We start from the raw sequence: 14,402 nt of genomic DNA, 5'->3' as shown, positions 1-14,402 counted from the left end.
TAGGATCATCTACTTTTCTTGCCTGTTCCAGTCGCTTGCATTCTGGCAGTGGAATAAGTTGTTTCTCTAATAATTGCTCTGACATGTTGGCAACATCAGAGTCCGGGAATGGATAAATCTTCTCATGTCTTTCTTTGAGAGTTGGGTGACGCTTCTGACCGTCATCATGCTTTCTTTCAGATTTTGTTTCTTTTTCTTTGGAGGAAAGTTTTAGCGAGGTCATCTGAATGACATAGATTCTCTTGTGGCACTATCCACGATCTTTTCAGTGCCCTTGGCTTCATTCTTATATTTTCTCCCTTCAGAGACTAGGAAATCTTTAGTTTGCCTGTTGGTGATGCTCAGCTCCATATCATGAGCGTGTATTGCCAACTCCTCAAATGTATGAGGCTTTAATCTTTGCAGAATGTAGAGAAGTTCCCAGTGCATGCCTTGGGTGCACATCTCCATTGCAGATAATGCAGTGAGTCTATCTTTGCAATCCAGACTCAGAGCTCTCTATCGATTGATGTAGTCAATGATTGGCTCTTCTTTCCATCGTTTTATGTTCGTCAGCTCCATCATGCTAACGGTGCGCCTTGTGCTGTAGAAGCAGTTGAGGAACTCTCTTTCTAGTTGTTCCCAATTGTCAATCTCTTCCAGCTCTAGGTTAGTATACCAAACAAAAGCGTTTCCTTTCAAGGTACGGATGAACTGCTTGACTAGTTGGTCTTCTCTAGTTCCTACATTTTCACAGGTTTCAATGAAGTGAACAACATGTTGTTTTGGATTGCCCTTTCCATCGAACTATTGGAACTTTGGAGGTTGATACCCAGCTGGCATTCTCAAGTTGTTGATTCTTTTAGTGTATAGCTTGGAGTACAAAAAAGAATTTTGCAACGGTCTTCCATACTAAGCTCTTACGGAGTTTGTGATCATATCCCAGAGTTGTTGAACTGACAGGGAGACAATAGAGGTGGATTGTGATGGCTGAATTTCCTGCAAGACAGTTTTTCCTTTGTCATTGGCTTTTGTAGCTGGAGATTGACTCGACTCAACAGTTTCTTGAGCATGTATTTGATCTCTTAAATCAATGATTTCCTGATCTCGCTCTTCTACAACTTTCATGAGGAGATTTATCTTTCTCTCCATCTCTACCATGGCCGACTCAACCGCTACGTCAGTCACCATGACAGACACTACATCAAAGTGTGATTCTTTATTTGATGGATCAGTAGCAGAAGCATAGTTGTTGAACAAGAGATTTTCTTTGATGACGATCCCACTTTTAGGAAATTCCATCAGTTGTTCCCCGATTTTCTCTGTGATGACAGAGTTTATGTAAGTGTCGTATGCGATGGTAGATTTGGATGCAACTTTCTTTAGTGCCATATGTAGTTTTGTTGATTTGGATGACGAGAGAGATGAGAGGTAAAGAGGTCTCACTGGGCGTGCCAATTTCTTCGCACGAAATTTCAAGAAAAAATTATTTCGTAGAACTTGAACTTTGTATTTGTATTAATTTTGTGGAAAGTGACAACAATCTAATACATAATATTTTGATGCTTTCAAAATAAACTATAGTATTTAAGTTAGTTGATTTTCTTGAATGATCGACCTTTGGGCATGTTGATCTTTTTGGATGATCGGTCTTTGGGGTTGTTGATCTTCTTGGATGATCGACCTTTGGGCTAAATGATCTTCTTGGAGGATTAGTGTTCGTACGAGGCATCTGGAGAAACTTATTTCGTGGAGTTGAACTTGAGTTTGTGTTAATGTTGATGTTGATTTGATACGATGTGGTTCAATCTCTAGTACTTGATTCTCTGATTCTCTCTCAGTCAAATGCGTACGCTAGATTTGAGGAAGCAAAGTGAGTGATGTTCTTGGAGTTGAAGTCTATGAGCAATGCTTGTATCTTTGAAAGACGTAATTCTTTAGGTATGGTCAACTTTAGAAGTTAGGGAGTCTTCTGGTTATTGGGAGAATTCTCTATAGGTGTGGAATTTCTAACCTTCTTGGAGTAGTCTTTGGGCCTGTTGATCATTTTGGATCGACCTGTGAGCTTTTCCTTGAGTTTGAGGAGATTGAATCTTCAGTTTGTAGGCTATGGAGATACAGTCAGTTTGTTGAAGTCTTCTAATCTTTAAACCTTCAAATAGTTTAGATCTTCGATTCTTTAGAATTTGAGTATTTTAGTCTTTGAAACTTTAAGAAGCTTCAGTCTTCAGCACTTGAGAGCTTGAAAGCATTGGTTTAAAGAATTAGGAGCTTCAGTACTTGGATCTTGGGAGCATTGGTTTTCAAGAATTAGGAGCTTTAGTATTTGGATCTTGGGAGCTTAAATGTTCAGAGCTTTAATATGCCTTTTGATCTTCAGAGCTTTAGTATGTCTTCTGATCTTCACAGCTTTGATATGTCTTTTAATTTTCACAACTTTGATATATCTTCTGATCTTCAAAGCTTTAGTATGTGTTCTGATCTTTAGAGCTTTGAAGGAGTTATATTCTTTAGATCCTCAGAGCTTCAGAACTTCATATGTTCATAGAGCTTTGGCCTTTAATTCTTCCAACCTCCTCCCAAATGAAGAGATAATGCCTCTATTTACAGAGGTTTCTCATGGACCTTACATAGGCTTGGGCCTAATTACTTTACTGGGCCAAAATTGGGTTTGGGCTAAAGTTGGGCTTGGGCCAATTTGTTGTTGGGCCGAAATACTAGGGTTGAGCTTAATCTTTAATTTAGATTCACCATGAGTTTGAATTGGGTTTGACCCAAGCGACTTTAATTACTCGGCCTAATCCAACTTATAGTTTTCCCAATAGGTTAAGACTTTCATTGATGATGTGGCAACTCGTGATCGTCGAAATTTCTCATTTAATAGGGGCCCCGTCCTCTCATGGAAGAGAGGGTTACGATTTATAAGTTGGACTATAAATCAATTGTTCAATGGAGGATCAGTGGGAGCTTAAGAAGCAAGATGTATTTACAGGGGTAAAACGGTAACCTTTGATCCAGCTGTAAATACGAACAACCTGTGAAGGATTGACTTATCAATTATGGTTAAAATGGAAAAAAATATATCTATAGTGAGGAGAGTGCAACTATCGAGTTATAGTGGAGTGTCTTATAGTTAATGAGTAGTAATTAATTCGGCTTAAAGAGTTTAACCAATTAATTACAAGTAGTTGGGGTCCATAAGGTCCCTTTATTAGCTCGTATTTTGGACTAGTAAATTGATTAATCTTGATAAGGTTTGAAATTAGGGTTTAGAATTTGAAATGTTCAATTTCAATTAGGGTTTCTATTTATTGTATTTGATACAATTGAAATGTTTAATTTTATCAAAATTAAACGAAATTGGAGAAACAATTAATGTTTAAAATATGATTTAAATATTAATTTCACTATAATGCAATTGTTTTTTTTATTAATTTAATATTAGATATAAATTAACAAAATTAATTAAAATGTTTAATTAATCAGTTTTATTTAAAAATTAATTGATTGGATTAATTTTTATAAAACTAATAAATTAAATTAAATTAGTTTAATTTGGAAATTGGTTTTAGAAATCATTTTTGAAAAAAAAAAACCATTTGAAAATAAAAACTCAAAGTGGAGATTTCCAAAAGTTTGAAATCTCCATTATGGTGCAAGGTACCTTATTCACTCAATTTCATTTTCTCCATGAAGTAGGAGCTGGCCTTCATGCAAGGTTGGAATTTGCATGATGAAAGCTCTATAAATTGAATTGTTAAACTGAATAATTGATTCTGCTTACAAGAACTTCTTGAAGAACTCTACAGAAATCAATAACCCTCCAAACCCTATTCATATCTTCTACATATCCAACTCAATTTAGTATTTCCACCATACAATCCTTGTAAGAGAATAATAGAGAAGATATTTGTGGTAGTCTACTTGTAGATTGAAGCATTTTCACGTGGAACTCAGCTAGTATTGAAGAGGATTCTTCAAAGGTATTGTGTTCAGCAAACCCTTTTCTGTAATAGTTATTTTGAAGCATGTTTTAAACTCAAATTAAGTATAATTAGAGTGCTTATTGATTTTGATTTTCTCCGTTGCATGTTAATATACTCTAACATTAAGTCTAGGTTTTTATCCAAGTATAACGTTTATATTTGGATTTAACCTACGATGTCTAGGTGATAAACCAGTTTTAAAACCTCACACCGCTCATATATTGCTCATAAAACCGGTTAACAACACTCAATTATTCGGTCATAATCTGTAGGTAGGAGGTGTTCTATAGACCGTCAACTTAAGAAACCCCAACCTTATATAGGATTATATACTGGTTGAGTTTGTAACCATATTTTATAAGATATCAACCTATTTTAACTATTAAAACAGATGATTAATTTACGTGAGCATGCAACTTATCTTTGTTATGAATTTTAAATGTCTAACCCAATTTTATAACAACTTACAAAATTTTAGACATGCTAAGCATCCATAACATACATCAAAGGCATTCAACATTTAATATAACATTTATATTAAAACATTTGATACCCTATACATACATACTATATATTATAACACCTTATAACATACTTTCAATGCATAAAACATGCTTCCTATGATGGGATTTAAATCTACACGACATACTTTATACACATACAAGATTTATTTAATTATAACATATATCACATGCATAAATAATTAAACATAAACTGATATGGTTTTAGTTTTGGCATTTTTAAGCAAACAAAGACCTAACTATTACAAAAATCAGCAAAAACCAGCTCTAAAACACTATTGGAATGCCCGAACCCCCTTGAACCGGACCCAAACCTCTCGAATCGGACCTCCAATGCTCAATACTGTGCTGAATCAGACAAAAACCATCGAGTACCATCAAGCATTGAGTATGCCATCAAACATCGAGTATGCCCTCAAGCATCATCATGCATCGAGTATTTCACTAAATACCAACATCGGGCAAAAACCGTCAAGTACCATAAAGCATCGAGTATGCCATCGAGTACCATCGTGTATCAAGTATTTCACTAAATATCGTTGAGTATAAGCATCGAGTACCATCGAATATGGTAACATGCATCGCGTATTTCACTAAATACCATTGAGTTACTCATCGAGTATGGCATCGAGTTTTGGAGCATCGAGTATTGGACAATGGCTGAAAATCTAGTTCCTGCTGTTTGACCTTTTTCCCTTCTTTCTTCAATTACAACCTAATTGTACCTCTAATGACTCTAAATGAATTACAGACACTTAAACACATATTAAGACCCATTAAACAAGAGCCAATTACAGGAATTACAACATAATTGAAGAGAAAACAATGTCAAAACTTAGAGAAACCATATCAGTTCATCATTTTCATACAATTTATGAAAAAACAACCATCAATACAAAGTTAAACCGAATTGAATGCTTAAATGATGCTCTAATACCAATTGTTGGATCTCGGAAGCAAGCAGTAGAAGCAAAACAGGATCATAAGCATTCTAATTCACTAATTTTGGCTTCAAACTTGGCATGCTCATAAAATAAACCCAAAGTTTCAACACTAACCTTTGAAGTTCCTTTGAATCACGAACTCCAGCTACAATCCTCCCTTCCTTTGGATGTGAACCACCACAAGGTCTTCTCTACTATTCTCTTGGTATATTAGATTGAATTGTGGGACTCAAAACAAGTTTGAATTAGGGAACAAAGGAGAAGAGGTCATTGGTTTGCTTTGGTTGAAGACCTTTTTCAACCTCTGAAAATTCTCAGCAATTTTCAGTGATTTTCACGCCCTTTCCACTCAGACCTTCTGAGCTTTATTGCATGAAGATCATGCAAATTGAATCTTTGCATGAATTACAACTCATGCTTGAATAATTTAGCTGAAGAAAAGTGAAATTATGTGTGAGCTACTACAATTTGAAGCCAAAATTAATGAATTAGAATGCTTATGATCATGTTTTGCTTCCGTTGCTTGCTTCCTAGATCTAGCTGATTTCTTCATCTTCTCGCCTCTTCCACTTGTATTTTTCTCTAATTTCTTTCTTCTTTTCATCTAATTAGTTGTGATGGAGTCCGAATTTTACTTCTTTATCCCATGAGAAGGAAAGTTATAGGGGTTTCTCTAGTTTAGGGGTTTTTGGGTTGAACTCTATGTAATTTTGGGAGGTTTATTTGAATGCAATTTTATACATCTTGATTATGAGTTTCCTTTCTGATTGAATCTATTTATAATCATATTTTCTTACGAGCTAAATAGGGATGAGGACTGAGAATGCATTCTCCATCCCCGTTCTTCACCCCTTTTATTTTCATTATTATGTTTTTTTTAAAGACAAAAATATGTATATGTGTGAATCATTTTAAATTCATATGTATGAATAATGATATTGTATGAATAGTTTATACATTTGAACTACTTTTAAAATCTTATGTATGAATAACTAAATAGCTGAGTATGAAACTTATTTAATTTAATTTAAGAGGGTTAAGAAAATTTCACGAGGAATTAATCTTTCAAAAGAGAATTTATAAGAAGTTAACCAATTAAATGAGGATTCACTTTGGAACCCAACTACTTAATTGAACAATTTTCTTTTAAAAAAACCATTTCATTGCTTTCTTAGAAAAGTAAATGAAGAATAACCTTTCCTGAGAAAACCAATGTAACGTTTCAGGCCCAGGTTTCGGAATCCGAATTCGATATCTTATTTTCCTCAACATTCCCCTGCAATATGGCAAGTTATCCTCTTATGGTTTCAAAATTAACGCTAGTCCTTTCTGCATACTTTTTCTTCTCACTCACATGCATCCAAGGAAAATTTTCAAGCTAAACACTCTTAACTTTGGAGTTCCTATGATTGAGCCATCGAAAAGAAAGATGCACCTTGTTGGTATAGATAGTAACTTTCAATTCTTTTAAGCATTTCTTAATCATATTTTCATGCCCTCAGAATCCTCCTAATTTGAATGTGATATCAATTCATTCATGTACCTCTCCTGAACTCGGGTCGTTATACTCGATCCTCACAACTTTCCCATGAGAATCACCGCCCTGCACCCAAAAAACGGAAATTTCTTAGGAATGAAATGAGAGGCGAGGTTGGAGATGGCTTTCCATCTCTATCCCCGCTCTGTCCTATAGACATCTCTAGTTACACGTATGAAGGAACCACTAAATTCTAAAATAAAAGAAAACTTCATTCTTATATTTTCAAAAATGGTATTCCAGATATCATACGAAGATAACCTGTAAAATTTTTAAAGAGTATGTTTTAACATAGAATTGGTTGCACTATTAGCAAAAAGAATTATAAAAAGTATGCCCATGTCTTCATCTTTTCATGTTTGTGAATACTGGCAAAAAAAAAAATTAGCCCAACCCAATTACTTGAATGTGATTGCTATTAGATATTACTGGTGATGCACTTGAAAATTAGTGTTTGATAAACTACTGATATACTCGTTTTTTACTTCAAGTATTTACTAACTGATATTACATTAATATCTTATATTTGATATATTGTCGATTATCTTAAAATATCATGGTTATAAAATGAAACACATGTTTTCCTTCAAAATAAGTTACTAATTAATTTTTGATTGCACAATTAGATATACTTCTGATACACTTGGAATGTTCGTTGATGTTAGATTTACTAATGATACATTCGTGTACTCCTACTTCAAATAGTTAACTAACTGATGTTTGATATACTCATGTCTTATATCTTATATATTGTAATACATTTGAAATATCATTCTTATAGAATGAAACACATATGTTTTACTTCAAAATAAGTACCTAATTGAATGTTGATTATTGTTATATATAATGTTAATACACTTGAAATGTTTATTGGTGTTAGATATATTATTGATATACTCATATCTTACTTCAAATATATACTGATTGATGTCGATATACTCATATCTTATATCTAATATATTGCCAATACACTTAAAATATTTAAATATATATACTGATTGATACACTAATATCTTACTTCAAATATATACTGATAGATGTCTGATATACTCATATCTTATATCTAATATATTGCCAATACACTTAAAATATTTAAATATTCTAGCTTATTGATATCTAATAGTATATTGATGAACTAGAGATTTAATATGCTTGGTGATTGATATTTGATATACTAATGATTGTACTAAAAAAATTTGATGTATGGGTTGATATACTAAAAAAATGATATGTTATTGTTGATGAATTTTTAATATACCTACAACTACAATGTTGTAATTTACATAGTATTGTCGATTATCCAATTGACTATTATAAAAACAACTATTGGAAGCTTAACAATAACTACAACATTCAACAAAAAAGGAATTTAAGTAGAGTTTGAGTTTACACACTGAAGTTTGAAGTATTTCTAGCTTGGACAATTTGAAACCAAAGACATAGATTCATTTTCCTGTGCTTGGATCTCATCATTTTATTTAACATTTCTAAAGTGGGACAACCACTTTTGTAATATTTTTCCAAAACCCAAATGTGAATTGGGAGAGAAAGACCAAAAAGGAAAGAATCAAACTTGTTGAAAAATAAAGGTACCTACTGCACGTTAGATTTTGTTAAGAACAATGTTACAACATTCCTCAGAATATTAAAACATCAACAAACAAACAAATAGTAGAGACACTAAAGTTTAGTAACCCAGTTTAGTGAAATACCACCTATGTTTGGGAGGTAGTGTGTTTAGAAAAAATAACTTCACTAATATTAATGTTAAGAAATTACAACGTTATACTTATCTGTAACAACAACACGATTACAGTGACTGATGTGGAATGCATGCAAGCACACATGGTCAAGCTATAATAAAGTAAAGCGGTCAAGGGACTGAGTATCGTCGTCAGGGAATCAAAATTATACTTAGCTACTTAAAAATTGTGTCGATTTAATCTAAGGATTGAATTGGGGATGATGATTATCTATTTTTGAAATAAAAGAAAGTAAATAAGATAAAATCAAAACTCAAGAGACAAAGGCATTCCAGGGTATTGAATTCCTTAATTATTTCATTAAGTCGTGCAAAAGGTTCCTATGAATTGTTATGTCAATGATATACTTAAGTCTAGAAACTATTTTCAAGATTATTATCTTTCAATAATAACCTATTCTCATGCAAGCATAATTGATAACTAATTCCTTGAAATCAAATTAAGACACATGACATTAAGAATAGTCATGATTAAATTTCATTAGCAACCTAACTATTTGCATGAAAGATTTAACTAACGATTCAATATTATAGATCCGGTTAAACATGCAATGATTCCCAATTGTCATTCAACCTAACACACATCTATGATTAATCGATGTGATAAAGCATAATAATATTAAAAAAAATTAAAGAACAAACATCTATAGAAAATAATATTGCATTAACATAAATCCATAAGTAAGTTTATCAATACCCTAGAACTAGAACGTTTAGCAACATATCATTACTACAAATACATTCTCATACATTGCAACAATCATAATCAATAAAGAAAAATAAAGGAAACAAAGAGAAACCCCTTCCGTAGCACTCCATCGTTTGAGCCCATCAAATTCACCTCGATTCGCACCTCGAGATCTAAAATGGCCTCCAAATGACCCTCTAATTTTCCTCGTTTTCTCTTGACTAAAAACTCTCTCTAATACTCTGAATTTCATGGTGTGATTGAATGGCTTGGCACCACGGCGTTCTAAAGGAGCGTCGTTACATTACCTTGTTGTGCTGAAGTGTAAGGCTACATTGCTCTGAAAATACCCCTTTCAGATCTAGAGTACTCTGGACAGTGTCGGTACGCTACATACTGCGCTATCCTATTTTTTTACACTTAATGGTTTCTTCCTCTTTTCTTCCTTTCAGTGTATGGTTCGTGATTTACTTCTTTGGGCATATCTAGGCTCATTTTGACATTGAATTAATATATCAAACATAATCCTGAAATCACTAACAAATAACAACAAATCCAACTAAATCATATAAAACTCATCCTAAATCAAGGACAAATAACGCACATTTTAGGTGCGTTTCAGTGACATTTGGTAAAGCTTAATCATTCAAATGATCAACTAGACTCTCCCTAAATGTGAGACTCCCACTTATTGAAACTTGCTTCCCCTAAGTGTGAATATTAGTAAAAGATTACTTAGGCTCCCCTAAGTTTGAGACCCTCTCAAAATGACTTAAGCTCCCCTGAAGCGTGAGATTCCCTTTCACAAAGATTTTTATCTTTTCCTATCAAATGAAGACCTCTCCACTTGAATAGCTTAGGCTCCCCTTAAGCTCGAAAATCACTTCTTAAGATGTTGAGGAACAAATCGATATAACTTAGAGTAAACCTCCAAGCTTACAGCAACACGACCTTCGTCTCTTCAAAGATCAAACATACTTGTGAAAAATTCTCACAAGACAATGACACTCGTAATTCTCATGAAACGACCAATCTTTAATCAGCAATCACCATTCCTTAAATATGTTAAGTGGAAAACCAAGAGAGCAACCCTAGTTCCCAAAATTGACGCGATCAGGAAAGGAAGGAAATTTGCAAAAAGATTGCAAATAGAATTTTTCAAATAAGGAAAATCTGTTTCTCAGGATCAACATTTCCAGAGATAATCATTTGTCTGATGCAACATATGCAAAGACGACCTGAGTAACATCCACTAGACTTAAACAAATATTGCCAACATAACATCTTTTAACACTTGTGTTAATTCTAAAATATGGGAAAAAAAAAGAGAAAAAAAAACTAAATTTTTTTGTGGTTATGGTTGAGTTTGACCAATCCGGAAGTTTAACTCAAAACAAGCTCAAGATTGGTGTGTGAAAAAAAAAAAAATCAGTGCTAATCTTAGGAAGAAGATGGTCGAGAAGAAGAAAGTACACTTGCGAAGAAGATGATCTGAGAAAAAAAAAATACTTGCACAGAAAAATGCAAGAGAAAAATTTGGGGTATACATATACCATATACAGCTTGTTTCCATGAAAATTTTTAAAAGGCTAAATGGGAATATAAAAGATCGAGAATTAAAATGGAAAAATTTTGGTATATTTGCAGAAAAAAAAATCCTAAATATATTTGCAAATTCCCAAATTTGTTTTTACTACCTTGTGTAAATATAGATGTCCATTCTCTCCACGGGTCGGGGCCCATAAGGACTCGTCTCGATCGGAATGGAGAATTTCCGGTTGGATGGAGAATGAGGGAGGGAACGGGGAGAATTTCCGGTTGGATGGAGAATGAGGGAGGGAACGGAGAGAATTTTTTCTCCGTTAGCTGAACGAGGATGAAGATGGGACCTCTCCTGATGAGTATAACATACACATAAATATATATATTCATACACACACAATAATAACAATAATAATAATAATTTAAAAAAAACTCAAATTCTATACCGAATGTGATTTTATAATATATATACATACATATATATTTCTTTATTTTTTTATTATTCACTTTACAAAAATCATAATATAACAATATAATTATTTTCTATTTTTCATAACTTTTTCATAGTTGGATACATTTATGGGATGTTTTAATATTTACAACTTTCCTATTTTTAAGATGAAAAATATTTAAATTTGTAATATATAAATTGAAGGTTAGACTATAATATTGTAATATTTAAATTTTATCTTCTACAAATTGTGGGATTAAATATTTTAATTACATAAAATATTATTAATTTTATAATAAAATGCTCTAGTATTTTGAATAAAAAATGTACTGAAAATAACTCAAGAACCCGATCTCCGCCAATTTCACGCAAGGAATCCCCACCCCGATCACCATGGAAAATTTCGCGAGGTGGGGTCTAAAATACGACGCGGGGATGGGGACGGGAAGGATATCCCACCCCACCCCGTGGAGATCTCTAAGTGTAGATTCTCTTTAAATTATCCTATACAAACAATATTATATATTTTTTAATTTAAAAACAATATAACAAACCATTCTATCCAGTTATTATTAAATTTATTTTTCTAAAAAAGACAAACCAGATGGATTCAAGTTGAGAAGAACTTCAAATTTCTAAAAAGCAATGAGAATTTCATTCTAATATTCCTAAAAACCACCTCTTTTACAAGCCAAATAAATCACACACAAAACAAAAACAAACAGGAAACATCCATCATGACAGAACTTCTGAAACTTCAAGCTAGCACTAGCTTTGCTACCACGTTACATCAAATCAACCACAGAAGGAACAACTCTCTCTTAACCCCACCATTGATGCATTGCAATTCCCTCATCTTTCAAACTTCGCATACAGAGACAACCATTCCCAATAAGCTCTCTAGATCTTCTTCTCACCTCCATCTTCCCAATAACCAGCACTCCAAGAACAATTACATCCACCAAATACATTGTCCACATTTCCATAAGCTTCCCAGGTTTCAAGTCAATTTTGGGAACCTCAAACTCTCGATCGTTTCTTGGGTTGTTCTGATCAAAATGTTGGACTTACACCATTCATGCTGGCCAACCGTGACGATGCTTTATCTACAAGGTCGGGAAGGTACTTGACTTTTCTCCCAAGTTTGTTTGGTTTGGCCACGTCCTTAATTGGTGGCTCAAGTAGAACATCCTCAAGGTCTCTCAAAGCTGCATTTCTAGTTGGCAATGAGAATTGAAAGAGACGTCTTCTTGAACTTGAAGCATAAACCAGTTGATCAGCCATGGCTGTTTTCTCCATCACCACAATGATGGAGCTGTATCTATTGAGAAACACAGGCCTGTAATTTGGTTTCTTTTGAAAATGATTTGATGGGTCATTGTTATTGAGTGGAAAAGCCACAATGCCACCGATTTTCAAAATTCTATCAATGAAATCAGAGTCCACAAGGCCCGAAGATAACACAAAATCAAAAGAATCATCAGAAAACAACCCACTCCTATCAAAATCAGAGTCCACAACTATATTAAGTTTGTGTTCATCACCATCCAACACACGAATCTGAATCAAGCCTTTAGTTTCAGCAGAGCTCAAAATGAGAGCCTTATGGCCGTTAATGGTCAAGCCTTCGTGACCCAAATCACGAAAAAACAAATCCAATTGCTCAGAATCAATCATATCTGACACAGAAAAAAACTCTGACCCACTTTCTTGCCCAAGAATGGACACAATATAGGGAAACGTGAGAATAGCCATAGCAAAAAACAACGAATAAGAAATCACACGAAGAATTTGAGTATTAGGAAACTTTATAACCAAATGGGTCTTAGAATTCCAGCTGACAATGTCAAATGCTTTGCTATTGGGTCGATTGAAACAAACAAAATCCATGATTCCGACGCCTAATTCCTCGGAGAATGTGGAATCGTTGGTGAATTAGAATGGGTATGAAAGTTTGGGGAAATACCCAGATGCTAAAAGTTGAAGATGAGATCGACAAGAAGGGGAAATTTCAGGTGGGGTTGTAAAAGAAGTGAAAAAAGGGGTTCTAGCGAGAGCAAAACCTGGCAGCGGTATGATTTCCACCCACGAGGGCTACTCGGAGGCTTCGAATTCCACACCAAATAAGCAACAACTCTCGAATTCTTTCAAACTCCATGTCTTTTTTCCTGAGATTCATCACCGACCCAGATCAGATCAACCATGAAGCATTGCTAATTACGGCTGAAACACCATGGATCCGACCGGAGCGGAGGAAGAAGATGAGGAGATTTGTGAAGTTCTTTTTCGGTTTTTTCCTTTGTTTTTTGGATGGGAAAAGGGTTGAGGAGAGATTGGGAGATTTAATACCAATTGCCATTTGCCAGAATGGTATTGAGCGGTTTGATTACAATGAGCGTGCGTTGTTGGGAAAAAATGGCTTTTGCTTTATTTAGGTCGTCGCCATGGCAGGCCGTGTGAGACCAGTGTTTCAGTTTTGAGTCAAAACGATAGTTCCAAATTCATAATTTTGGGGATTTTTTTAAAGGAAAAAAAACATTTTTATCTCTAGGGTTTTCAAAACGTTACGCATTTAAACGTAGAGTTGTTTAATTTCTATTTTTTTTAATCTAAATTTCAAAATATTATAATTTTATCTTTGAATTTTGAATTTTGAATTTTGAATTTTGAATTTTGAATTTTGATATAAATGAACACTTTTAACCTTGGTCTTCTTTTCATATAATACATATTTCCATTTCTTGGTGTGAATGTCTATTAGTTGAATTTAAAATAATTAAATTAGTTTTTATTAATTTTCTATCATTATCCACATTAATTTAATTTTTTTACATTATACTTATTTTAATTTCCTTAACTAAAAGTTGACCTTATATACCAAAATGAGCATCTGTAAATGGAAAAAGTGTAAAATATTGAAATTTTTGAACTAAATAAAAATTAAACTCAAAATTCAAAGGAAAAAAATGTAAGATGTGAAAATAAGAAGAAG

The 14,402-nt window shown here is 33.5% G+C and overlaps 1 protein-coding gene across 1 annotated transcript; it reads right to left on the bottom strand.

The window, feature by feature from the left end:
• Window positions 1–12,042: 12,042 nt before the first annotated feature.
• LOC120078778 (uncharacterized) lies at window positions 12,043–13,942 on the bottom strand. The gene has a single exon (XM_039033085.2). It carries the CDS (start codon window positions 13,298–13,300, stop codon window positions 12,464–12,466), a length of 837 nt encoding a protein of 278 aa, XP_038889013.1. The 5' UTR covers window positions 13,301–13,942; the 3' UTR covers window positions 12,043–12,463.
• Between the last annotated feature and the right edge of the window lie 460 nt (window positions 13,943–14,402).

This window comes from Benincasa hispida, chromosome 5 (genome assembly GCF_027475165.1).
Source record: "Benincasa hispida cultivar pf3 chromosome 5, pf3_genome.v1.1, whole genome shotgun sequence".
Lineage (NCBI taxonomy): Eukaryota > Viridiplantae > Streptophyta > Magnoliopsida > Cucurbitales > Cucurbitaceae > Benincasa > Benincasa hispida.
The sequence above is the reverse complement of the archived record's forward strand: the minus strand, read 5'-3'. Positions and strand labels throughout refer to the sequence as shown.